The sequence below is a fragment of the Rhineura floridana genome, chromosome 10 (assembly GCF_030035675.1).
Source record: "Rhineura floridana isolate rRhiFlo1 chromosome 10, rRhiFlo1.hap2, whole genome shotgun sequence".
NCBI lineage: Eukaryota > Metazoa > Chordata > Lepidosauria > Squamata > Rhineuridae > Rhineura > Rhineura floridana.
Window position 1 is genome coordinate 24,973,386 of NC_084489.1, and position 23,973 is coordinate 24,997,358.

General features: G+C 39.2%; 1 protein-coding gene across 7 annotated transcripts in view; it reads right to left on the reverse strand.

Annotated features, from left to right (window-relative positions):
- ANO10 (anoctamin 10) overlaps positions 1 to 23,973 on the reverse strand; it is a 92,656-nt gene that overhangs the window by 23,350 nt on the left and 45,333 nt on the right. For 6 of the 7 annotated variants that reach the window (XM_061586734.1, XM_061586733.1, XM_061586737.1 and 3 more), the window contains one exon: positions 8,392 to 8,508. In XM_061586734.1, the coding sequence (XP_061442718.1) occupies positions 8,392 to 8,508 (117 nt within the window). Of the gene's footprint in view, positions 1 to 4,880; positions 6,410 to 8,391; positions 8,509 to 23,973 lie in introns of those variants that run through there. The other variant, XM_061586735.1, reaches the window with a different exon arrangement.

A 23,973-nucleotide genomic window follows, 5' to 3' on the forward strand; every position in this document is an offset into this window, starting at 1 on the left:
GTTCTGCATATTTCACTTTTATTTAGAGCTGAGTGTCTTCCATGGATTTGAAGCACCTGTCAGTCATCTCTGAAAGCTCTACCAATTGGAACGAGCCAAGAAGTCTGCACACACTTGTTCTTTAGGCCTTCCATGAGAGACAAACTATAAGATAGTGTTTTATAAATAATGTTTCATCATCTCATTCATCAACAATCCAATATTTGGATGGAGGTGTTTAATTCAATTTACATATTTGTAATACTAGGTTAATTTCAAGCCTTCAGTTATTTGGTTAAATCCCATCCTGCCTCCCCATTCCATGTATGCTTAATGATAAGTAGTACTTTACAATAGGGAAGGTAACATAAGAACATAAGAAGAGCCTGCTGGATCAGGCCAGTGGCCTATCTAGTCCAGCATCCTGTTCTCACAGTGGCCAACCAGGTGCCTGGGGGAAGTGCAAGAACACTCTCCCCTCCTGAGGCTTCCGGCAACTGGTTTTCAGAAGCATGCTGCCTCTGACTAGGGTGGCAGAGCACAGCCATCATGGCTAGTAGCCATTGATAGCCCTGTCCTCCATGAATTTGTCTAATCTTCTTTTAAAGCCGTCCAAGCTGGTGGCCATTACTGCATCTTGTGGGAGCAAATTCCATAGTTTAACTATGCGCTGAGTAAAGAAGTACTTCCTTTTGTCTGTCCTGAATCTTCCAACATTCAGCTTCTTTGAATGTCCATGAGTTCTAGTATTATGAGAGAGGGAGAAGAACTTTTCTCTATCCACTTTCTCTAAGGTTTTTAACAATATTCAAGAGGATACACTTTTTTTCAATGTACTTACCCTGCTAGCTTCTCTTGGCCTAGCAAATTTTATTACATCTTGGAGAATTGTATATTTATTCATAAAAACCTGTTTTGTTTTTATATTATACACGATTATCCTTCATGTACACATCACTTTGATAAAACAGCATCTTTGTCAACATGTTCTTAGGATAAAGTTACATATCAAATATTGATTTTCTGTGTATAAGTGGACATCATGTCAGTCTTTATTTAAATTACATGCTTTTGAATTTACTTTCCCAATGCAAAATTCATGGGCACTTCAATGGTCATCTGGACTGCCTGTACTAGCAGACTTACCCATTTGTTTCAATGGCCTGGTTTCCATAACACAAACATGTGGGCTCCCAGGAGCTTGCAGCAGCTTTGCTCCCTCCCCAGTCTGCTAAACTTTGGCTCAGCATATTGTCCAAACTCTGGCTTGTGAGGAGAGACCTCAGTCACAAGAACAGATATTAACCACAAGTTTGGCTGACCATGTCATGCAAACCAGGTCATTGTCAGGGGAAACCTGTATGAAGGTTGAAATGTGTGGCCCTATCATCAGCCTGAATGGGAAAGCCCTTGCACATGTGAGAGCCCTTACATTACACAAGAATGATGGAAATCACAAATATCTTCTCTATTTTGCAAGCATACAGTAGGCATTGACTCATAGGCTAAAGACAGACAATTTTTAAAGAGAGCTGAAGGAAGAAAGAGAGCCATCATTAGCCATAGTTTACACCAGAGGCATGGAATCCGAGGCCCTTCAAATGCTGGACTACAATTCCCATTATCCATGACCTTTGATTATGCAGGAGTTGAGTCCAACAACATCTAGAGTGCCACATATTCTCCACCACTTCTGTACACATTTATTTTTTGTCTAACTGTAGTCACAGGTTTTGAAGTATTATAAAAGCCTACAAGAGAGATAACAGTGGGAGACGAAAACAAAACACTTTATAACCCATCTTAGTTGCATTCTACCACCTTCAATTGTCACTAAGAACTCCAGCCATGTCCCTTATTACTTTGATAATGATGTCTCAAGGATGGATGCTAAATTATAGACATAGTGAGGATGTTATAATTAATAACCAACCAACTGATCTCAGTGAAAAGAAAAGTGGCATTTATTTTGAAAGTAGCAGAGTAAAATGCTTTCACATTAAAACAAGGTCTCAGAAATATTTCTCTTTAACTTCACCACTGTCCAATAAAGTTAGGATTTGCTTGAAAATATTACACATACACAAGGAGACAAACACTTTAGGTTTGGCTGCCTGGGGGTGAAGTGGCTGTTTATAATCAGATGAGTTTGCTGTGAATAAAAAGACGCATGAACAAGAATAGTTGCAGCACAGACAAAAGAATAGTGCCATCCTACCATTATTTAGACTGCGTAGGATGCACTGGTGTGACCGCAACAGCAAATATGTTATTACATTATATAAGACTGAAGTCACAAAGTGTCTCAACTGAATAGACACATGGCTAAAGCCTCTGGCATATCTTGGTACTGTAGCTTTGATGAACTACTGGGTCATGCAGGAAGTCTGAACAGGTGACTAATTCTTTCTGGGCATACTGTACAAATACAGTAAAATGTTTCATAACATGATCAACAGGTTAAAATGACAACATTTATTTAATATTTGATTGATGCAACCACCATACCCGAAGAAAAAATATTTATGATGGTACCAGCTGTCATGCTTTGAACACATCATTTTAAATTTTGAGTTAGGTTTAAACACATTGCAGGGACCTCTGGACCAGTGGGTTGGCATTCTGATTGTGGTAGCAGGTGGTGAAGTGCTCCAAAGCTGGGAGAGGCCTGGAAGGCTTGTAGTCTAGCTCCATGAACTCCTGTGGGAAAAGAGGCTCAGGCAGAATCATTTCCCCACAGGAAAGCAGGGTCTTTTCTGTCCTCTTTGGAGCCCTCCATTGGCTGCTACCACGTTCTCTTTCTCAAACATGGGTCTTTTTTTGTTCTTGCAGGAGATAGAAAGAGTAATGGAGTGATGGCTTTGCACTCTTCAAGCATGAAGTCAAAAGCTCAGAGAACCTGCTTTAGGGTCTGCAAGCATTCAGTTTTAAATGTTTGAAGGGCACAATAACTTTTCAGGAAGAAACAAGGCTCCTTGCCCATCTTTAATAAGCCCATCTCTAGGGATATCAAGTCAGCTGTATCTTTGCTTAGGTAGGCTGTAAATGTTTTTGTTCAGTCTGGCTTTTTTATGGTTTTTAAATTCTACGTTGTTTTTGTTTTACTAATGGCTTTGTTCTATTTCAATTGGCATTTTATCCATATTGTTTAATTACAGCATAACACTTTTAAAATAAATTAATAATAAATAATTACTTGTGAAAATTCACAGAGGTTATTGTTGGTACTCCCCCTCTATCTCTTCCCCAGCCACTGGTCTACAATGAGAGAACGCAGAAACTGACTCCTGTCTCCCAGACAGGAACAAAGCTCTGCCAAACTGGAAAAGAAAGAAGAGGTAGCAGAAGGCTAGGCAAAATTAAGCTCAGTCCATACAAGATTGAGCTACTCTTAGTAGAGGGGTAATCCACTTGGGGTAGTGATGCTCAACCTTTTCGGGAAGAGGTTACACCCTCCCTTAAAGGATGAGGTTTGTGGTTTGGTGTGCTCAGTGGTCCATTTTGGTCAGTAGAGGCACAGGTGGGCTCAGTGGATCTATCACTTTGGGCTGATATGACAACTGGAACCCAACATAGACAGAGACAGTCTTGCTTCAGTCATCCCTAGTAACAGCCTGTTATCACTTCAGGCGTGCCCTGGTAACCTCCTGTTTGGATTACAGAAATCCACTGTATATGGGGTTGTTTTGGAGAACAGTCCAGAAACTTCAGTTAGTCCAAAATATGGAAGACTGCAAACTAACAATGGGCAAGATGAACACATTAAGCTAGTCCTTTGTCCAATCAATTTCCAGGAACAATTCAAAATGTACATTTTGCTCCTTAGGGCCCTTCATGGACTGGGACCTGGGTAGCTGAATGATTCTCTATTCCTACTATATATTATTTTATCTTTGTGGAAAGACTGCTCTCAATGCTTTATAAACTGTAGTCAACACTTTCCTCAATTTCCCAAACTAAATGTTTTAATATGAATATGAAACAATTAGCCTTACTAAATTCATGATGATTGGGAATTTTTAGTAGTTTACTGAAGTCACACAGCTTACTTTGTTGTCCTGCTTTGGCATTTCTTGTAGAAACATGATACACACTCTTTAGTGCAAGAAAAAACAGAAAAAAGATTAATCTAAAGTATATGTCACCTATTAAGACTGTCAGAAAAGTGTCTTAGCAAGGATGATTTAAGTGAATCAGGGTGAGCCCACAGTGATCTATCCTGTTTCAATGTGATGGAAGAGGTCAAACTAAGAAGAAAACCTCAACTTTCTACAAAGGCTCTTTTTCCGTTCTATCAACAGCAAATAACCAATTACATAACATTCACACATATTTAATTAAAAGTTTTGACATATGATGCTAATTCTCAATTATCCCTCATTACAAGCCTAAATTTATCATCATGCCACATGCACTTGGTGTTATCTCACATATCCTGTTATCACTGGCAGGTAACAAAGTTCAGCACAAGAAAAATGCTATCTAGGCTAGCCAAGTTTAGTTTTTATCTTTCAGGTTTTCAGTGTACATCTTAATCTAGGGAGCACAGCCTTATACTAAGCCAAAACAGTGGGATATCTTAGCTCAATTTTGTTAACCCTGAGGGATAGGGCCACAGAGATTTACCAGGATCTCAAGGAGAAATTTTTCTGCCACCTCCAATTTTTAGTTGAAGCACTAGGGATTGAATATGGGGCTGTGCACATACTAAGCATGCCCTCTACAAATAAGTGGGACCTCTACGTTATATTTAATTTCAGGGGTCAGCTCTCAGCTTTGCAAAGAAAACTTTTAATTAGCCCTTTAATTCAGCCTATGCAGAATCCCTTCTCCCTCTAACAGAGGACTGATTAACACATGCATGTCACATCACTCAGTGTCTCACCACTAAATATAAGAACTCCTTTGCAAAGTATTTTATTTGAGGCAAGGCAATATGAGGCAATATGAAAGCTCTGAACTGTGATGGCTTTTTAACTCATACAGATAATTGTTTGATGTTGCTTGCAGTCAATATCAATAAACATGCATGTGTAAACTTCAAATGCAACAGAGAGGCAGCCTGTCCAGTCCTGAATAACTCAGGGAGAGCTGCCCTTCAATTGGCCTAATTCTACCACATGATCTGGATGATCACAGCCTATTCTGATGTGAACAGTCTTTGGCAGAGCCATCCTCTCACTGATCTGATAATGTCACATGACTTAGGGGAAGCATCTAAGCACAGGGTGATGCTTGCAGGCTACTCTCCTACAATGCTCACATGGGCAAGACCACCAAGCCATCTACCCTCCTGTATCCCTCATGCCATTGACATTTGTTCCCGCAGGTTTCCTCTCTAGCATTTCAACATTCAATGATGAAGATACAGAAGGCTCTCAGTTATATCGCCCTGTGAATGAATATTGAACCACAGGAACCTTAACAGCAGCATTCTCTTACTGTGAAAGTATGGTGGTATTTGTTTTTATACCTTAACAGGGAAAAATAATTTAGCAGAAATTGATTTCTCATATCACTATGTTGTATATCTTAAATACTATGGACACAAATGAAAATAGAGTTAAGTACGCTTAATATGGATTTCAATAGGGTTAAGTTCACTTAACTCTCTATCGAAATGTGGGCTATATCTTATTAGTGGGTTGAAGTATTTTTTTCTTCTTCTTTAACTGCTTCCACAATGCAGTGTGCATTCCAGACACTATCTAACGACAACATAACAAGCAGACCCTTTTTAGACAATGAACAGGCCGAAGCATAACTTTTTCTTCTCACTTAGGTCAGATAATCAGTTGACATGCTGGATATGTCTGCACTTGTATACTAATGCTGGCCATAGTGTACACCATCAAAACTGAGCATTGAGCAGGGGGTTGGACTCGATGGCCTTATAGACCCCTTCCAACTTTACAATTCTATGAATGGGAGAATAGTATTTTCATCCATTTAGAAACATACACAGTCCTCTTTCATTTTTATAGTGTTTTCCAGGAGGTACTGGCATACAGACAATAGTCCCATCAACCCCAAATAAAATAATCTTCTACACATTTTTAGATATCCTTTAAAATCAGTACTGCCAAATTAATTCCAAATGACTTATGATTGAAATAATACTAATTTTGCATTGCACACCTAGAAATATATACTAATTAAGAACATTCTCAGTTTTCATGTAAGCCCATCACAGGTGACAATATACATTTTGCAGAAGATTTTGTAAAAGATTACAAAGATTAATCTATTATAATCTTGTGACAATATTCTTAAAAAAAGTCCAAGCCACTCAATTATCTTAGGAGGCTAACATAATTTGTGCATATCCAGACAAATGGAACAATGAGTAACACCTCACATGACTTTACTTCACTACATTAACTAAAAGGCCCAAATGATCAAAGACAGTATGAAATCAATCAAGGGATATCTGCAAAGATGAAAAAGAAAAAGATAACAATGGTTACTTATAATTATTATAGTAGGAGCTTCATCTCTGACCAAGAGTGTACTGAGGTGTTTGTGGGTGAGGGATGGAACCTGCTGTAGGTCTGACTACCAAATCAGTAGAGTGCCAGATAGCTCTTATTAATATTCAGGAAGCCCAACTGACTGAAGAATTTCTAAACCAAGCCTGAATTTTTAGAGCTTGGACATATATTTTGGGGATACGCTTCAAGAGTTGGATAAAATATTCTTAATTATATACAAATAGTTATGGATTGAAAGAGTCAGTAAAATATAGCTTGCATGTGTTGTATACTCTCTAACCCACTGTTCTTCAACTTTGGGTCCCCAGATGTTGCTGGACTACAACTCCCATAATCTCTGACCATTGGCTAAGGTGGCAGTGGTGATGGGAGTTGTAGTCTAACAACATCTGAGGACCCAAGGTTGAAGAACACTGCTCTAACCCAAAGGTGACTAAGACAACGTGTGTGCTTAAGGGTGACCTACTTTTTCCTGATATATGCAGTGACAAGGAATAGCTCCAGCAGCTTTACAATCCTGCTCTTTGTAATATTATGCAAAGCTGCTGTCTAGCCATGGTTTCTTAAATGCATATTTAGATGCAATCTAACACATATTAAAATATTAGATTCAGTCTTTAGTCTGTTAAGCAGTTATTGCAGAAGACAGCCCTGACCTGGACAGGAACACACACCAAGAACTGGAACATAAATGGTTCAAATGGAACTTCTGGCATAGCATTCAGATTTAAAGCGCATCTAGTAAATCATATGCAAAACCTTCTAGGGATCTACTCTGGGACTAGGATGTATCTGAATCTCATCTGAAAACTAATGAGGTCTCACATTTCTATGCTCCCTTTTCATAAATCAGTTATTAGCATTTGCATGTATATATATTATGATCAATTTGGATGGCTTTTTCAGTTGAAGCTGCCAATAATTGCACAATTCTTCAAAGGCTGAATATATCAGCCTGGAGAAAACAATAGTTGAAGTCTGATACCTGCTAATTGGAACAGTAGATAATATTTAGTTAAGTATTTTCTAACTCTGACTCCAAGACTTCTTCAATCCTGGAAAAGTGAGGAGAAGCCCCAAGGGATGAAGCAAAAAGCCGGGATTTTAAAATAATGAAGTAGATCAGCAGCAACAAGAGAAAAGTATCTGCAATAGGCAGCCTCAGCACTTGTTCTACAATTACAATATTGTCTCTGCCTCAAAAATACAAGCCTGACTGTCTTCTGGAAGCCATCTAAAGCTTTCCTGTTTAGTTGGGTGTCTGGTGACCAGGGTTGGGGTACTACAGAATGGGCAGACTGGAAATGGCATGTATTCTATTATAAGGGCTTTTTATATTATTACAATGTAACAGGTTTTTGTTATTGTTGAATTATTCAACTTATTTAATGCTTTTGGTTATTGGGCCATTTTAACTCAAATTAACAACAAATTGTTTTGGCTTCCCATTGTGATTATAGCTGGGAAGACTGGACAGATGGTGACATAACAAGAGAGATTTAACAGAAGTAGCCAAGAAAGCGGAGGTACCACCTGTGCAAATTTGTAAAGAAAGCCTTAATGACAAAGAATGTAGCCTCAAATACTGAATGCATACTGATACTATAGATGATCCTTATTTTGACATCCTAAGTACACACTAAATACCAAGAGAAGAGACAAAAAAGTGTAGTAATAAAAGATTCTCTGTGGTCTGCATCACTGAAGGTTCCATTGTATATACTGGCCTGTATTCATGCAGTGCAGATTTGAGCCATCATTTAATTAAAAACTGAAAGTTAATAGTGATAATACATTACAAACTATTTTAAGAGACTAGATACTTCAAAGGTATTTAACAAAGCTCAGTTACAGAAAAGGACAGTAGTGACAATTTCCACCTTTGTCTCACCTGCAGACTTCCAATGTTAGTAGCTCTTACCTGCTGCTTGAGTGCCTCCAGAGACTCAAATTCTAGCCTTGCCAATTTTATCTGGATATGTCGTGGTTTATCTGGGATCACATATGCCATAAGAAATTTCATAGCTAGAGCTAAATGCTGGGAAGAAAAAATAAACAGAATACCATTCAGTCATGAGTGCTTAGCATCCTGCATGCATTTGTGTGTAGCAATTATCATCAGTGGTTGAAAATGAAGAAGTGACAAGTATAACATGAACATTATTAGCAACATAAATGATTAGCCATTCTTCTGCACTATTCTAAGTGGCCAGTGGTGAAAAATTTACTTCTTGATAATACAATCTATCATGTCAATTTCCAGAAATATTACCAAGCACAAAATCAATCCTTAAATGTCACTTGATCCCTTGGATGTTCTCAATTCTTCCATGAAGCTACATTGTAGGTTGGGGGCATTAAAGCAAAAATACTCTATTGTGTGTGATAGCAAATAATGTTGTCCTTCAAACAGGAGATGATAAAATCAGATATTAGACAAATGAACAAAGAACAAAGCAAAGAAATATACTGCAAGTGTGCTTTAAAAGTATACTGGCAAGTGATGTGTGTAAATTACTATTATTTATTTATTATTATTTATTAAATTTATTAGTCGTCCATCTGGCTTGGCTGTCCAGCCACTCTGGGCGACGTACAAAATAAAAACATACAAATACATTAAAACATTAAAAATCTCAACAATAATAATAAAACCTAACCCACCCCAAAAGCCTGCCTGAAGAGCCAGGTCTTCAAGGCCCTGCGGAAGCTCATCATAGAGGAGATCATTTGGGAAGGAATTCCACACAGTGGGGGCCACAATTGAAAAAGCCCTCTCCCTAGTTCTCACCATTCTAGCTCTTTTAACTGGTGGGATAGAGAGAAGGCCTTTTGAGGCTGATCTTGTTGAGCAGCATCCCTGATGATGTTGGAGGCGCTCCTTCAGATAGACTGGGCCGAAACCGTATAGGGTTTTAAAGGTCAGAACCAACACCTTGAATTGGGTCCGGAAAACAACTGGTAACCAGTGCAACTCCTTCAGCACTGGAGTGATGTGATCTTGCCGGCGGCTACCTTTAATCAGCAAGCCGTCGCATTCTGTACCAGTAGCAGCTTCCGGACCATTTTCAAGGGTAACCCCACGTAGAGCACATTACAGTAGTCTAGGCGAGAGGAGACCAGGGCATGTACCACAGATGGGAGCAGATGGTTGGGAAGGTAGGGGCGCAGCCTCCGTATCAGATGGAGTTGATACAGCGCCGCCCAGCTCACAGCCAAGACCTGAGCCTCAATGGAGAGCTGGGAGTCAAGAATGACCCCCAGGCTGCAGACCTGGTCTTTCAGGGGCAATTGTACCCCATTGAGCACCAGGTCAACATCCCCCAACCTTCCCTTGTCTCCCACAAACAGTATCTTGGTTTTGTCAGGGTTCAGCTTCAGCTTATTCCTTCCCATCCACCCACTCACCGACTCCAGGCACTTGGATAGGGTTTCTACAGCCAACCTCGGTGAAGATTTGAATGAGAGATAGAGGTGCGTGTCATCAGCATACTGGTGACACTGCAGCCCAAATCTTCTGATGATAGCCCCCAGCAGCTTTATATAGATGTTGAACAGCATCGGGGAGAGGATGGAGCCCTGTGGCACCCCACAAGTGAGAGGCCAAGGATCCGAAACCTCATTCCCCAATGCCACTCTCTGGTGCCTACCAGAGAGGAAGGAACGGAACCACTGCAATACAGTGCCCCCTATCCCTAACCTCTTCAGGTGGTCCAGAAGGATACCATGGTCAACGGTATCAAAAGCCGCTGAGAGATCCAGGAGGACAAGGAAGGTGCATTCGCCCCATCCAACGCCCTCCTCATATCATCCCCCAAGGCGACCAAGGCCATTTCAGTCCCATGTCCAGGCCTGAACCCTGATTGAAATGGATCTAGATAATCCGCTTCTTCCAAATGCACTTGCAACTGCTTTGCCACCACCCACTCAACTGCCTTGCCCAGGAATGGCAGATTTGAGACTGGGCAAAAGTTGTTCAGATCTTGGGGATAGAGTGGCCGTTTATTCGGCCAGATAGGCGACTCAAAAATAAAATTTTATTTATTTTATTTTTATTTATTTATACAAGGAGGGCTTCTTTAGAATTGGTTTTATTACTGCCTCGAGAGCTGATGGCATTACTCTCTCTTCCAGGGGCGTATTTAACACCATCTTGATCCCCTCGCCCAGTCTGTCCTTGCAGCTCATAATGAGCCATGACGGGCAAGGGTCAAGTAAGCAAGTGGTTGGCTTTAAGGTTGAAAGCACCTTTTCCACTTCATCAGAAGGAAGAAGCTGGAACTGATCCCACACCACCGGACCACTGGCCGCCTCTGGCTCACTCACTGTGTCCACAGCGCACGGAATAGCACTCTTACACGATCAATTTTCTCCATAAAGTGCTTTGAAAACTCATCACAGGAGGCCTTAGCATGTTCCATCGGTTCCGAGGCAACTGGACCGACCAGGCTCCAGACCACTTGGAACAGCCTCCTGGGACTGGGACAAATAAAAACTACAAACTGTACTGTATTCCCATTTGCATTTTACTAGAAACTAGAAGCCTATGGCCAAAGCGCTGACTAATTAGTTCAAATCATGAAGGGGAATTAACCTGTATCCCCACACACACTGCTTTTTGGCTTTTGTCGCCCCCTTAGGGCTGCTAAATACAAAGCTAAGGTAGAAGTAGAAACAAGGGCTATTAGCAACGTGTTTGTGCGTGCTTGTGTGGCATTTTAGTGAGGATTGTGGCTGGGAAGGAAGACGTTAAGCCTTCCCTCCATTCATTCTGAAGTTCTGAGAAGTCTCCGCATCAGGCACCTGCTATTAATTAAAATAAAAATCCTGATGTGCTTCAGAGTGTTGTTTAGTATCATGTCTAGGTTGATCCTTAATTTCCTGTTTATGAATATATAACTAGCAATGAGTTCACATATTGGTTCTACAAGTATTGATCTTGATTTCATAACTGTGATTATGTTGAACTAAGCAAGGTGTGTCAGTCAGGCCTTGGCACTGTACTGTGTTAGGTGGCTGGTGAAATATGACTAAAAAGGCAATCTTAGCTGATTTTCTTTTTGATAGCCTAATTTCAATAGCTGATTCTGTTATGGGGGTTTGGTTTTGATGTTATGACTTTAATGAGGAGTGTTATATCGTATATTTTATTATTCTTTTGATGTTTTGGATTGTAAGCAACTTTGAGTTTCTTTGGAAATTTAGTCACAGTATAATTTTTAAAATTAAAATAATAAATAAAATTATGTTGTTACTCATTCAGTAACCACCAACTTTTTATAACAGAGTTTTAATGAGATTTTTCCTGCCTAAGACATTCCTTACTAGCCTGTCTGATAATCAGATGGCTCTTCTTATATCTATACAATTGTGGCTGGCTGGAGTACAACATTTCTGCAATCATGCCACAGTAGAAATCAAATTAGCTGTTCAAAATTCCAAGAATTCATTTCTAATTTTTTAGGAGAGACAAAGCTGAGGGACACACTGATGTGAAAACACAGCTGCTCCTGTTGCTCATGGCAGTAATTTTTGTCGAACAGGCCAGCTTCACTGGCTCTGTGAACGCTTGGCAGAAGTCCACAAAGAGTTTGATAGTGCTGCAATTATTGAGGGTGAAAGAGACACTGACATTTTGCTTCTTACCCACTTGGCAGATGGCAAAATAGGAGGATATTTTACTGTTGACACCAGGGAGCTGTGTTAATTCTATCCTGTTCTCCTCATACCAAGACATATACCCTGTAATCATCATGTAGAACATGTGCTTGAAAAGCAGAATCTCTTTAAGTCTTGCAGTGTAGAATAATGCTGCTCTGTAAGGACTTAAAATGAGCTACACCACTGATATATGCTATTAAATTCAAGGTTGCTATCATGTTCCCTACTAAGAGACTGACCAAACCACAGAAAACGTTCTTGTAATTCATAGCAGACTCCCAACTACTATCAGCCTTATTTAATTTCAAATTAAACTAATTCCTATTCTAATTCAGATTATCAGACATGTAGTACCAAATTGATAAACTGAGTAGGTATTTCTCAAAACCTGAATAACTTTATCATGGCTGATTACAAGAATTTACTAAAACATTTTTGATGAATTATTTATCTCTTCAAGTGTGAAGAACAGACTAGTTCAGCCAGGATCTATCATATAGATCTACATGCCCCTTCAGCACTTTAGTGTGTGGGGTAGGGATGGGCAAGAAAGTTTATTCAGTTTGTATTTCAAGCTGAATCAATCAAATCTGCACTTTCCAGAAAAATATGAAACTGAAACACCGCCATCCTTCGAAATTCATGCATATTCAAATTTTGCAATACAGTTTGCCAACCAAATAGCGCTTACAAAATACGTTAGGAGAATGTGTGCATAAAAATGAATATACGAATGAAAATAACATACAAAAAAGGCATTATATGATGAGAATGTTTTGCAAAAATGTGTACAATAGTCAAAACCGCCAACAAAAACGTTTCTTAGGAGAAATTCACACTAAAATACTGAAGAATTTTTTTAATCACAAATTACTGCAGAAATGTGAACTGAAGATTGGGAAAATGAAAACCTGAGAACCAAAACTGACAGATCTTTCCATCCTTAGTGTGTGTACGTTAATTTCCATTACACCCACAGTTGGCTGCAGCCCCACACTATTTCAGAGTGTACCCAAACTTCTAGAGTTGCTTTTGTGGGGCATGAAAGGTTGCAGCACGAAAAGGGAAACAAGAAACCCTCACAGCTCAAACAGAATTCCTTTGGATTCAGTACTGTGACTAGTATAAAGGTGATTTAGTTAACATAGAAAGTAATACAATATACTGAGCTGCAGTTATCCAGGGCTCTGAGTATCCTATGATTATGCGCAGCTGTAGCAAAAGCATGGTACGGTATTGGCAACAATTCAGCATCCTGAACATCTGCCCCCCCTCCCCCGAGAGAGAGAGTGCACAAGCCAGTTTCTAGCCCTTACAACTGTGAAAATACCTGGTGAAATCTCAGAAATCAGTTACATGAATTGTAAATACCTTAGAAATGTAAATATGAAAGAACCCTTAAACAGCCATATTAAATTACACAACAGCTCATTCATTAATACTTGATAGCTAGACCTTAAGACTTTTCTCACATTTCTGTCAATATTTAGCTACTTTAAAATAAATATAATATTCAGCTACTTTAAAATATAAACAGAGGGCAGTAAGTATACATGATAGCATTTCTTAATTGCAAATTTTCAATACAGCATTCTAGAATGCAGTTATATAATGCACCGAATAGTATATTTCCATCTAGTAATCCTTAACATGTTTTGGTAGAATCCTTTTCTCAAGTTATGGATGGTGTGTTATAGGAACTGAGATATGGGTCGCCAAAAGTCAAATTAGCCAATGCAGTATCTAATGAAGCGTAAAGCTTTGATCATGCTCTGAAATAAATTTGTATTAAAAGCTGATAGAGCAAAGTGAACAATTCAGCTTGTGACACTTGGATTAATGCCATGCTTCATGAAGTACCAGTGATTGCCAGTATCATACACTGGTGTTATTTCTAATGGGTGTACTTTACTGAGAAGGCATGTGGTGTCTAAAAAAATGTTAAATTGATTTTCAGTTTATGCAATATCTGGAATTCTAAAACTGTATGAATGGAGATCAATTTTGTATATATACATCCCTTTAACAAATATGTTCTTGGTTTAAATCTGAGGTCAGTAACTTTTTGCCTCCAAAGCCCACATGCAGTGGAGGGTGCACACTCAGCGATGGCCCCCCAGTTGGCATTGGCAGAGCCAGCAGTAGCCATCACCAAGGCACACATACTATTTCTCTCTCATACACACACATAACTTTCAAAGGCTCACCCTGCTGGGGTGGAGATCAGCAGACCCCAAAGTCCTTTGAAAGCCAAGATCACACTGCTGATAGTCAGGGTGACCCTGGCTTTCAAGAGCTCCCCTGACAGGGGCTGCTTTCACACATGGGGCTAATAGCGCTAGTTTAACGGATTAAAAAGGTAGCGATTCTGTCCTGATTTCTAAAATCCCTTTCACACTGCACTACCTCTTGCAATCAGGAACAGGACTTTTTCAGCCGATATAGCGGCATTTCGCGCAACTGTCTTTCACACAGCTTGTTTTCGTCCCTCAACCATGCACACGGTTCCCCACTGTGTAGGAGGTCTAAGATCTTGTCCCTCCCATTGCCATGCAAGCCCTCTCCCTTTAGGATCTGACTTTTTAAATTGTTTTAGTTCTATCAAGACAGGTGTGTGTGGGAAATGCTGCTGCTATCTGAGCTGATGCCGGAATACCGATACGACGTTCGTCAGGCAAAAAAACCAAAACACCTGTGCGACTAAGGGGTGGGAACACACTGCATGCTGGGATGCCTGTCACGTGAGCGGGAGCAGCTAGAGAAAAACTCCCGCGATCTTCCGGGTTCCCAGCCTTGCTAACGGATTATTTCTGGTATCATTTATTGCGGAAATTAGCGCTATACTTGTACTACATTCCACCAGAATTCCGGAGCTACCCGGTATGTTGTGTGAAAGCTCAAATATAATGCGCAAATTACCAGGTAAGAAATCGTCAGAATAGCAGAATAAAGTGCAGTGTGAAAGCACCCAGGATGAAGAAACTCATAGTTATACGTAGTACAAAGACTTTGGGGGAAAATTGAATGATTTATTGTCTAATTATTGAAATAGTCCAAGCATATCTGAAGAACTGATTATATTTAGGCAAAATTTAAGGAAGAATGTATTAAGGTATTCTTAATACCTGTAGGCATTATGTTTGCATGTATTCATTTTAAATAAAATGGAGTTCACACAAATGTTATTTTTAAATAAAACAGTAACATTCACAGGTAAGAATCAATTCCCCATTCTTGGATCAACAACCCTAATGTGGATACTGGACAGCTGGTTTGAAATCAAACATCACAGCCAAAGGCATGAAGATCTGCAGGCACCATCAGCTGATCAGCACACAGCACCTGCAAACCTCACTTCCTTTAACTGGGTGGTTTGAAATCCAAACAAGCAAGGCACAATCTAGAAGTATTCTGAATCTAAAGTTCACCACCGCCAACACATCAGTGTTGATTCTACGGTGGGTGGTAAAAGTGTACCATGTTTCTGCTTACAAATGTATCATATGAAGATCTCAATCTGAAAGCCCCCTTGAATGCATGGGGAATCAACACCTCCATTTTGTGCCTTCACAGTATCTGTTCAAGATCAACTTGCTGCTCTAGATCTGAGCTTTATACCTTGATGAATAAAACAATAAAGAAGCTAGGGATCTTCCTAGTGCCTTCTGTGAAATAAGGGTAAATATTCAAGACTCTCAAACATGGAAACAGGTAATCTTAAAAGCTTGAACAGGACCTGGTGACAGCTGATTTCAGGCTCTGAGGCAGAGATATAGAATTATGCCTGCAGAATATACCAGCACTCCAGCCATCTTGTATTTAAAGGTATCCATCATGGCTGTCAGATCTTGATAAAGTTCACCTATTATGTTTTCATGTGTAAGGCTGCAATCCAATACATGTCTACTCCAAGTAAGCTCTATTGGGTTCAATTGGACTTACTTCCACGTAAGTGTATATTGGATTGCAGTCTGAATCAACTTTCGTTCTGGCCTATCTACTGAAAAGAATTAGCCCCTATTCCTGTTTATTATCCCTTTGATCATATTCTGACCTCCCTGATAGACAGCTTTGTAAACATTCCTAAAGACATGGCTAATAGCATTCAGATTCAACTGTCTATTCCAGCTGACCTTCTTGTGCTTCGTTTGCTTATTAAGTTAGGCTAGTGCTACCTGGACTATTAAAATGCTTGTAATTGGCAATATTGAGTTAGCCTTTGTTTGCCTATTTTTAAACTACTAAACTTGGTTAGCTTCCTGAAAGATTGCTTTTTCAGGTTAAATACATATCATCCTGCCTCTCCTTGGTTGGTTTTAGGAGGGAGTCTGAGGAGGCCCGCTTTAGCTCTCTTCTAATACAGAGTGGGCTTAGTACCTATGTTTCCTAACAGTCATGGGCAGAGGGGTGTGTTTGCAGATATACATTGGGGAAATGGCTTGGAGGACCCTCTCCTCAAGTGCTCTGGTCTTGATCTGAATCACCCTTCACCCCTGTGGCTGCTTTTTTTTTTAATTAAGATTTAAGCTGGGTGTGTGTGGAAGGAATAGGATGCTGTGTTTGAGAGACTCTGTATGCTGCTGCAGCTGTGGCCACTTACTCCACTTACTCCACAACTCTGCCATCCTGTTTTTTCTCTGCTCCAGGTATATAAAGGAGAGGGGCTGCCTGAGGCAGCGCCTCAGCGTCATGCAAAGTGCGACGCTAAGTACGCACTTAGCGTCGCACTTGGAGTTGCCTTGAGGTTACCTTGGAGAAGAAGACCATGGAAGATTCTTTCTTTTTACTGCTGTTCTGTTTTGTTTTTGTTTTTTTTCTGACTGTTACGTTATGATGCGGGAATCACCTTATTTTATAGTTAGTTACTGCAAATGTTATTTGTTGTTTAATTTTGAGAATTATTTAATTTTGAGAACTGTATTATTTTATTGATGCATTATGTTTTATTGATGTATTATGTTTGTGTTTTTTTGTAAGCCGCCTTGAGGGCCTTTGGGCCATAAGGCGGGGTATAAATTTTATAAATTTTATAAATAAATAAATAAATAAATAAGAGACCAGGGATCCAGTCACATATCTCCAATTAATATCTGATTTAGTTTGGGCCTGAGAAACACTACTGTGCATTAGAAACTGCTGAACAACTGTGCATTCACAAGAACACCAGATTTTTTCAACCAAAATTTCATAGCCTTTAAAGATATACAGGGACCCTTTGCACTTAAATGCAACCCTAAAACAATTTTTCTTTATTTAGACATATGCACATAGAAATATAAAAACATTGCTAAAAATGAATCTTGTTGCTCAGTTTACAAACTGTGATATACATTATATAATTTTGGAGTTTGCTGTTAGGCAGCAAGGAATCTAATCCTAAACAAAGAAAAAAAGAAAAAAAAGATTCTGTAAATTATATACAGCCTAATTATGATCGATCAGTAGCAAACTATAATAAAAGAGCCTCTCTCAATCTTCTCAGGTTACAAGATTGTTCAATAGCATAAGGCAGGTGAGGTAAGCTCAGGAGGTACATATTAACCCTTATTTTTCAAAATCAGTAAGTTTCAGTAAGTAAATCTAAAAGGGGGAAATGAAAACAACAGATGAAGAGCAATATTGTGTTAAATCATGGTTACTCTTTACAACAGCTAAAAACCCATCCATGTATATTTTATATACTTTTTTTGTTTAGTTTGATATAGTGGTTTGAGCAAGGGTTCAGCTTTAGAACAGTTTTAAAAAATGTGAACTTGTGATGGAATATAAAGATGAATAACCCAAGATTGGATTGTGTTTTTGTCCAAGAGCATTGAACGGAAGAAACTGAAATTTTGTAAGAAAACAGTGAACATATTTTTAATCATTTCATTTGGCATGCTTTCTTTTTAACTAAACTACATATGACATGAAGATCCCAAAATAGCCACCTGTTCTGGATTTATTTTTTATTGAGTGGGGGGAGGGGCTGTGGATTTGATTGCAGCAATTCCACTGGGGGAGGAGTACGTAATACTTTTCTCACGGGCCACTTGCAATCAAAATTGTCCCTAGGTTCAAATCCTGACATCTCAACTTAGTCCCAGTTTAAGACTTTAGAAAGCCACTTACAGCAGAATTGGAGAAATCCAGGGTAAAATGCCCCCTTAGCCATGAAGCTCATTGGGTGACCTTGGGAAACTCAGCCTTACCTACCCACAAGGTTGTTGTGAGGACAAAATGGTGGTGGTGGTATGTATGTATGTATGTTTGTTGACTATCTTGAGCTCTTTAAAGAATAGGCAGGGTATAAATGCAATAAAATAAATATGGGCTCCTGTTTTGTCCTCCTTCACAGGCACGAAAATGGGTTTCATGGAACAATTCTGACTAGACAAAACTGTCAGGGGGGAAATGCTAACTACCCCCCTTCCTCAGCACTGTTGCTGCAATAAAATGTGCACCCTTTGCTCAAGAGGCTGCATTTCAGTACTGAGAATGTTAGTCTGATGACATGAATTAGTATGTTAGTTATTCAGCTAAAAAAGATATGTCTTAAAAGTACTAGAATAACATTTCTATTGATCACAGAGAGCAAATTATTATGCTTGTGGGGGCTGTACACTGTTTCTGCAACTTGAAAATAGGCAAGTCTTCTCCTAAAGTATGACAAATTAATGGAAATGACTGCTTCAAACTGATCTCTTGAGATTTTTCTGACAGTATCAGAAATGTTAAATAATTCCATTCATGTGCTTTGCTGAAGACCTCCAAGTTCATAGACAACCTGCTGAGATTAAGAAGGTAACAATTCCCATGGCCCAACTAGTGAGAAAATAAAAATTCTTTGTTTCTAAGAATATTCACAGATTTTGAAGTAGGGATGGAATTTTCTGAAAATCTTGATGTTGAGCTTATCTGAGCACATTTTTTCTAATTTCTATATAATTACTCCCTAATTTAGCATATGTATATTTTATGTAATTCTGTGTTCTCTTTTTTTAGTGATGCATAACTGGCCACCGTAGAACAGGTTACCACATCAGGGCATGTATCAGGAATTTTGAATGCAAGACTTTTAGGGATAAGACACTTTAACCCAAAGATGGGGAATTGAATCCAGCCAGCAGGCCAGATCTTAATGTCCTCCACCCTTTGCAGGCCAACTGTGACTGTTGCACAGGACCACCTGTCAAAATTCAAAGGGCAATGCTGGTTACAGCACTTTCAGCAGTTGGTGCTGGAATATGCCTTTTAAAAGTCTCAAGTTAGAGGTTATGGGGAGCCCCTTTGAAGTCTCTCCAGCACTTTGATTACAAACTGCTTTCTGTGGAAAGAAAAAAAATGCTCTGTTTAAAAGTTGATACCAGCTGATTGTCAGGGTTTTGGCTGTGCAGGGCTCTCTTCAGGTCCTCACAATCACCTGGTTATTGGTGCTTGTATAGAGCCCTGTGCTGGGCTTTGAATCCCTGACAATCAGTTGATAGTTGGAGATTTAAAGTGCCTCACAATGGGCTTTGCAGGTGCCAACCGACTGATCAGCAGTACCTGCAATCCCCTTTTTGGCCCAGCTGTGACTTTACCTGCTCCACAACTAATGTTGTATAAGACATCAGGCATAGGGCAGGTGGGTGTGTCTTAGTCAAAATGGTCTGGCAGGCCAAATAGTGAAGCCTGGTCAGTCTAATTAGGGCTGTGGGTTAGAGGTTCTCCACCCCTGCTTTAAACTTTGGAGGCAGTATCAAAAGTCTAGGAAAAGTAGGAAAATATCTAGGAGCACAAAAAAGTGGGGACGGCGCAGGGTTTGGGGTTACGGCAAAGGGAAAGAGTATGAACGGTAAGTAGGAGTGGGCCAACAGAAAGTGCCACAGCCCAGGGAGCTGTGATGTGATGAGTGGGGAGGGGAGGAAATTAGCAGGCGAGAGCATAAGGTGGGGTCAACACTGGCTGAGGATTGTCTACATTCTGGAATATTTTGGACATCTTTAGACTGCAACATTTTGCTCAGACCTGAATGCAAAAACTGGGCACAAGGTGGGTCCTTCCCCCCCCCGCTTTAAAATCCTGTTTAGCATCTTGAGGCAACCATTAAAAACGACAAGAAAAATGTGGTAGAAGTTAAAGCAATTACTGTTACTGAATACTGCTTTAACAAATTCAGTTTAACTTGCATACAGTATTGCGTAGTCTGCCTTTCAAACATTGTAAATATTTTATTTTCCTCACTTGAATAAAAGCAGGCACCACCTCATAAATTATTTCAGTATGCATAATACCACTATATGATGAATAATTCTGGCAATTGTTCAAGCCGATCTCAAATCCCTCAGCCAGTTTTTGACAACACAATAGTTATCCATCCAGCTGAGGAACCTTCTTCCCCCAGACAGATCTGATCCATAAATTCCTGGAAAAAAATATAATTTCCCTTGCTTCCTGGAAAAACAACTTCTGATATGTGATGAAGAACCAATTCTATCTTAAAATTCTCTACCACATTGTTTAAAACTATAGACTCAAATGTGGCAGGTTATTCTTGAAGAGAGAACTGTGGTTTATTTCAGCAATTGAAATAGTACTAGTTTGCTACACTATCATGTTCACATATATCAATTATTTGGGTTCTGACACAAGTATAATCTCTCAGAAAGACATTAGCGCTGCAATCCTATACTTACGTACAAGGGAATATGCCCCACTGAACTGGAAGGGGGCTTTCTGAGTAGACAGATATTGGATTGCATTGTAAGGAACAAAGCAGGACAGAGTTGTAGAGTTCCAGAATTTTTATTCACCAAAGATAATTCAATTGCAACCACTCAGTTTCCTTTTAATCAAGGCTTCAATATCATTTATGATGCATGTAGAACCATATTTATTGACCACAAAAATTTCACTACTCTCTTTTCAACTTAGTTATAAAATCTACACAAATAGAAATTATACATAGTTTAATACCAATCAAAATAAGGATTCAAATAGATTCTGGAGTGGAAAAAGCAGCATATTTTTGTATCTTATAAAAATGGTAACCATTGAAGCTGGACATGACAAGTGCCTGGTCTTTTGATGCAAAGTAAAGTATGTCCATAGTGACGTAGGTTTGTACACAATACTAAAGTGCAGGACAGACTCTTTCATTCTAGAGGATTCCTTATAATGTGTAGGGTGGCCATTTGTGTATCACCAAAGTCAAAAGAGCACAAAGATTTGCATGCAATCTGCATATTCTAATTTATATGTATGGACTCATATTTAGAAATAATTGCTATAATTCATATAGAAAAAGTCCATCTCACAATAGTGGGGGAAGACTGCTGCCACCAGGTGACTTGTGTGCTTGCTGAGTCTCCTATCCAGGTGCTAACTGCTGATGAGCAATTTCAAGGCCCTTTGTCTCCCCCTTTATGGTTCTTTATCTTTAAACCAGACTTGGACTGGATAGCACTGAAAAGCGGATGCCTTCAAATAGAAAATGATCCACTGTGAAATAAAATATATGGCCATCCCAAAGGAAGAATAAAGTAAGCCTGTGGTGGGAGGGTGGAACCACAATCCTGATATCTAAACTTTTGATGGTAGCCTAGAAGCCCACAATTTATTTTTTTCCCCCAGCCATGCCACAGAAATGTACTAGGTGAGCCACAAGGATCTTGCCAACACTCAATCCCAACACACACACAAAGCATACAAAATTACAGAAGCACTGGAGAGGCTGTATAGTTAAGTATGTTGCATTTCGTTAAAACCACAAAAATTCTATTCCTTGTGCAATTCAGATGATTGATCTTATCCAACAGGGCAACATCCTTTTCTTTCTTTCTTTTTTGCAGCTGGGGCCCAGCAGGGTCCCTATTCTCCAGTGTCCTACAAGTCAATCAGCATGAAAGGGGCAGCATATTAGCCAATTGCCACTGAGAACAGTCTTCTCTCTTGTCTTGCTAGCAAGTGCTTTCTTGTCCTTTCATGCTGATGGAGCCACTAAGAATGAAAGGGGATGAGTTAGCCACTAAAAGACTACCACATGCCTCCCCTTTCATGCTGATTGGCTCCTAGGGATGTCTATTGTGGGAAAAGGTAAGTATGAGAAGAACACCAATGAGTGTAGAATTGATTACAATGAGGTGAGAGTAAGCAAGCAAGGAACTCCGTGTAACTTACAAATGTTATCCCCATTTTATCTTTGCAACAGCCCTAGGAGGTAGGGATTTGTGTGTGAGAGAGCAAGAAGGGGGCAGCACAGTAGCAGCACAACTAAACTCTGTTTTGTTGTTGGTTAATAAGGAACCGAATTCCCAACCCAGCTGCAAAAAAAGCCAGGAGTAGGGGCGGGTTGGGGGAGAGAGAGAAAGTGTGTGTGTGTAGTTCAATGCAGCTTGCTGTGTGAGTACGGATATTTTTGTTAATTTAATTTTTGACTACTAGGCAAAGAAACTGCCTGTGAGACAAACAGGAGAAATCTGTACAGGTTTTCTTGGTTGAGGAAGTAAGGAGACAAAAAACGCCTTTTCTTTCCTGTGAAGCTCTTTGTTTTTATTGTAAAACATGGATGGGATGGGTGAGAGAAATGGTGGCTAAGGTGGGGTGGGCTTGTTGTTTGCATGGGCCTAATTTCCACTTCCCAAAATACAGGAACTGAAACTTGTATCCTTTGAAATTCTCAGTTCTCTAACAAAAAAAATGTGTGCAAGAATGCAAACATTATGGAAGAGAGCTATTAGCTGTGGGCGGTCTAGAAATGAAAATAAATAAATAAATAAATTAAAAATCCATATATTGCTGAAAGTAACATACATAGAAATCCTTAGTAAAAGGCAAAAGATTTATATGATCTGAAGAGAAACCAGAGTACATATAAAGATGCATTACATTACAGAAAACCACTTGCAAAAAATTTATATTAGAAGAAATGCACACTAAAATGCTGATGAATTCCTACACAGTGTTTTTTAAAAAAATGCAATCTGATGCAGACATGTGGTGAACTGAAGTTAAAATTTGAAAAATGAGCGACTAAGAGATACAGACAGAATTGCCCATCCCTAATTAGATCCCAATAGCAAATTGATACAGAAAAAAAATTGAAGGGTTAACTTATCCAAACCATTATAAAACAACCTGTCATCACATCCTGTCAGCTATGGAAGAAAAGGGCAAAACCAAATGACTGTGTCTAAATGTCAAAGTGCATTTCGTATTCAGCAGAATACACAACATCCACAAGATGTAGATATTTCAAAAAGGAAACGTCATGACACAAAATACAGAATACTGAAAGACAACTGTCATACTAAAGACTCATATTCATTGCTGTCTAAGAACATATTTGGCCTTTTCTGCTATAGGCTATAAGATGTCCCCTTCTCCGTTGATCCCTTTAAAAATCTACTTTTTCATAGTGCCCTGAGCAAAGCTTTTGACAACGGAGTTAAAAAAACTGGAACAGTTTTGAAAACAGACGCAAAAGAAAGAAGTTGTCCCACCAAGGCATATTCATTCATTACAGACCAATTGTCTTCCTCTTTCACACCAATTGTCCAATGTGCTTTCTCTTCTTGTACAAACACAGAAAGCAGGGTTTTTTTCTCCATTTACATCAGCCTCTTTTTAATTTGATTCTCAAAATCAAAAGGAGCTGCATTGCTCATCATCTTCTAGTATCCAAAAAAACATGCTCAACTGTGTACACACACAACTATGGAAATATATGGTCATATAGAAAAATTAGAAAATACTCTAAATTTTAGAACTACATTTGCAAAATCAGAGGGAGGGAAGACACAAATTTCCTAAATGTGAATCTGCAAAGTTTCCTGTTTATAATGTATCCAACTCTATTTATTCAAAATTAAAACTCTGTGGG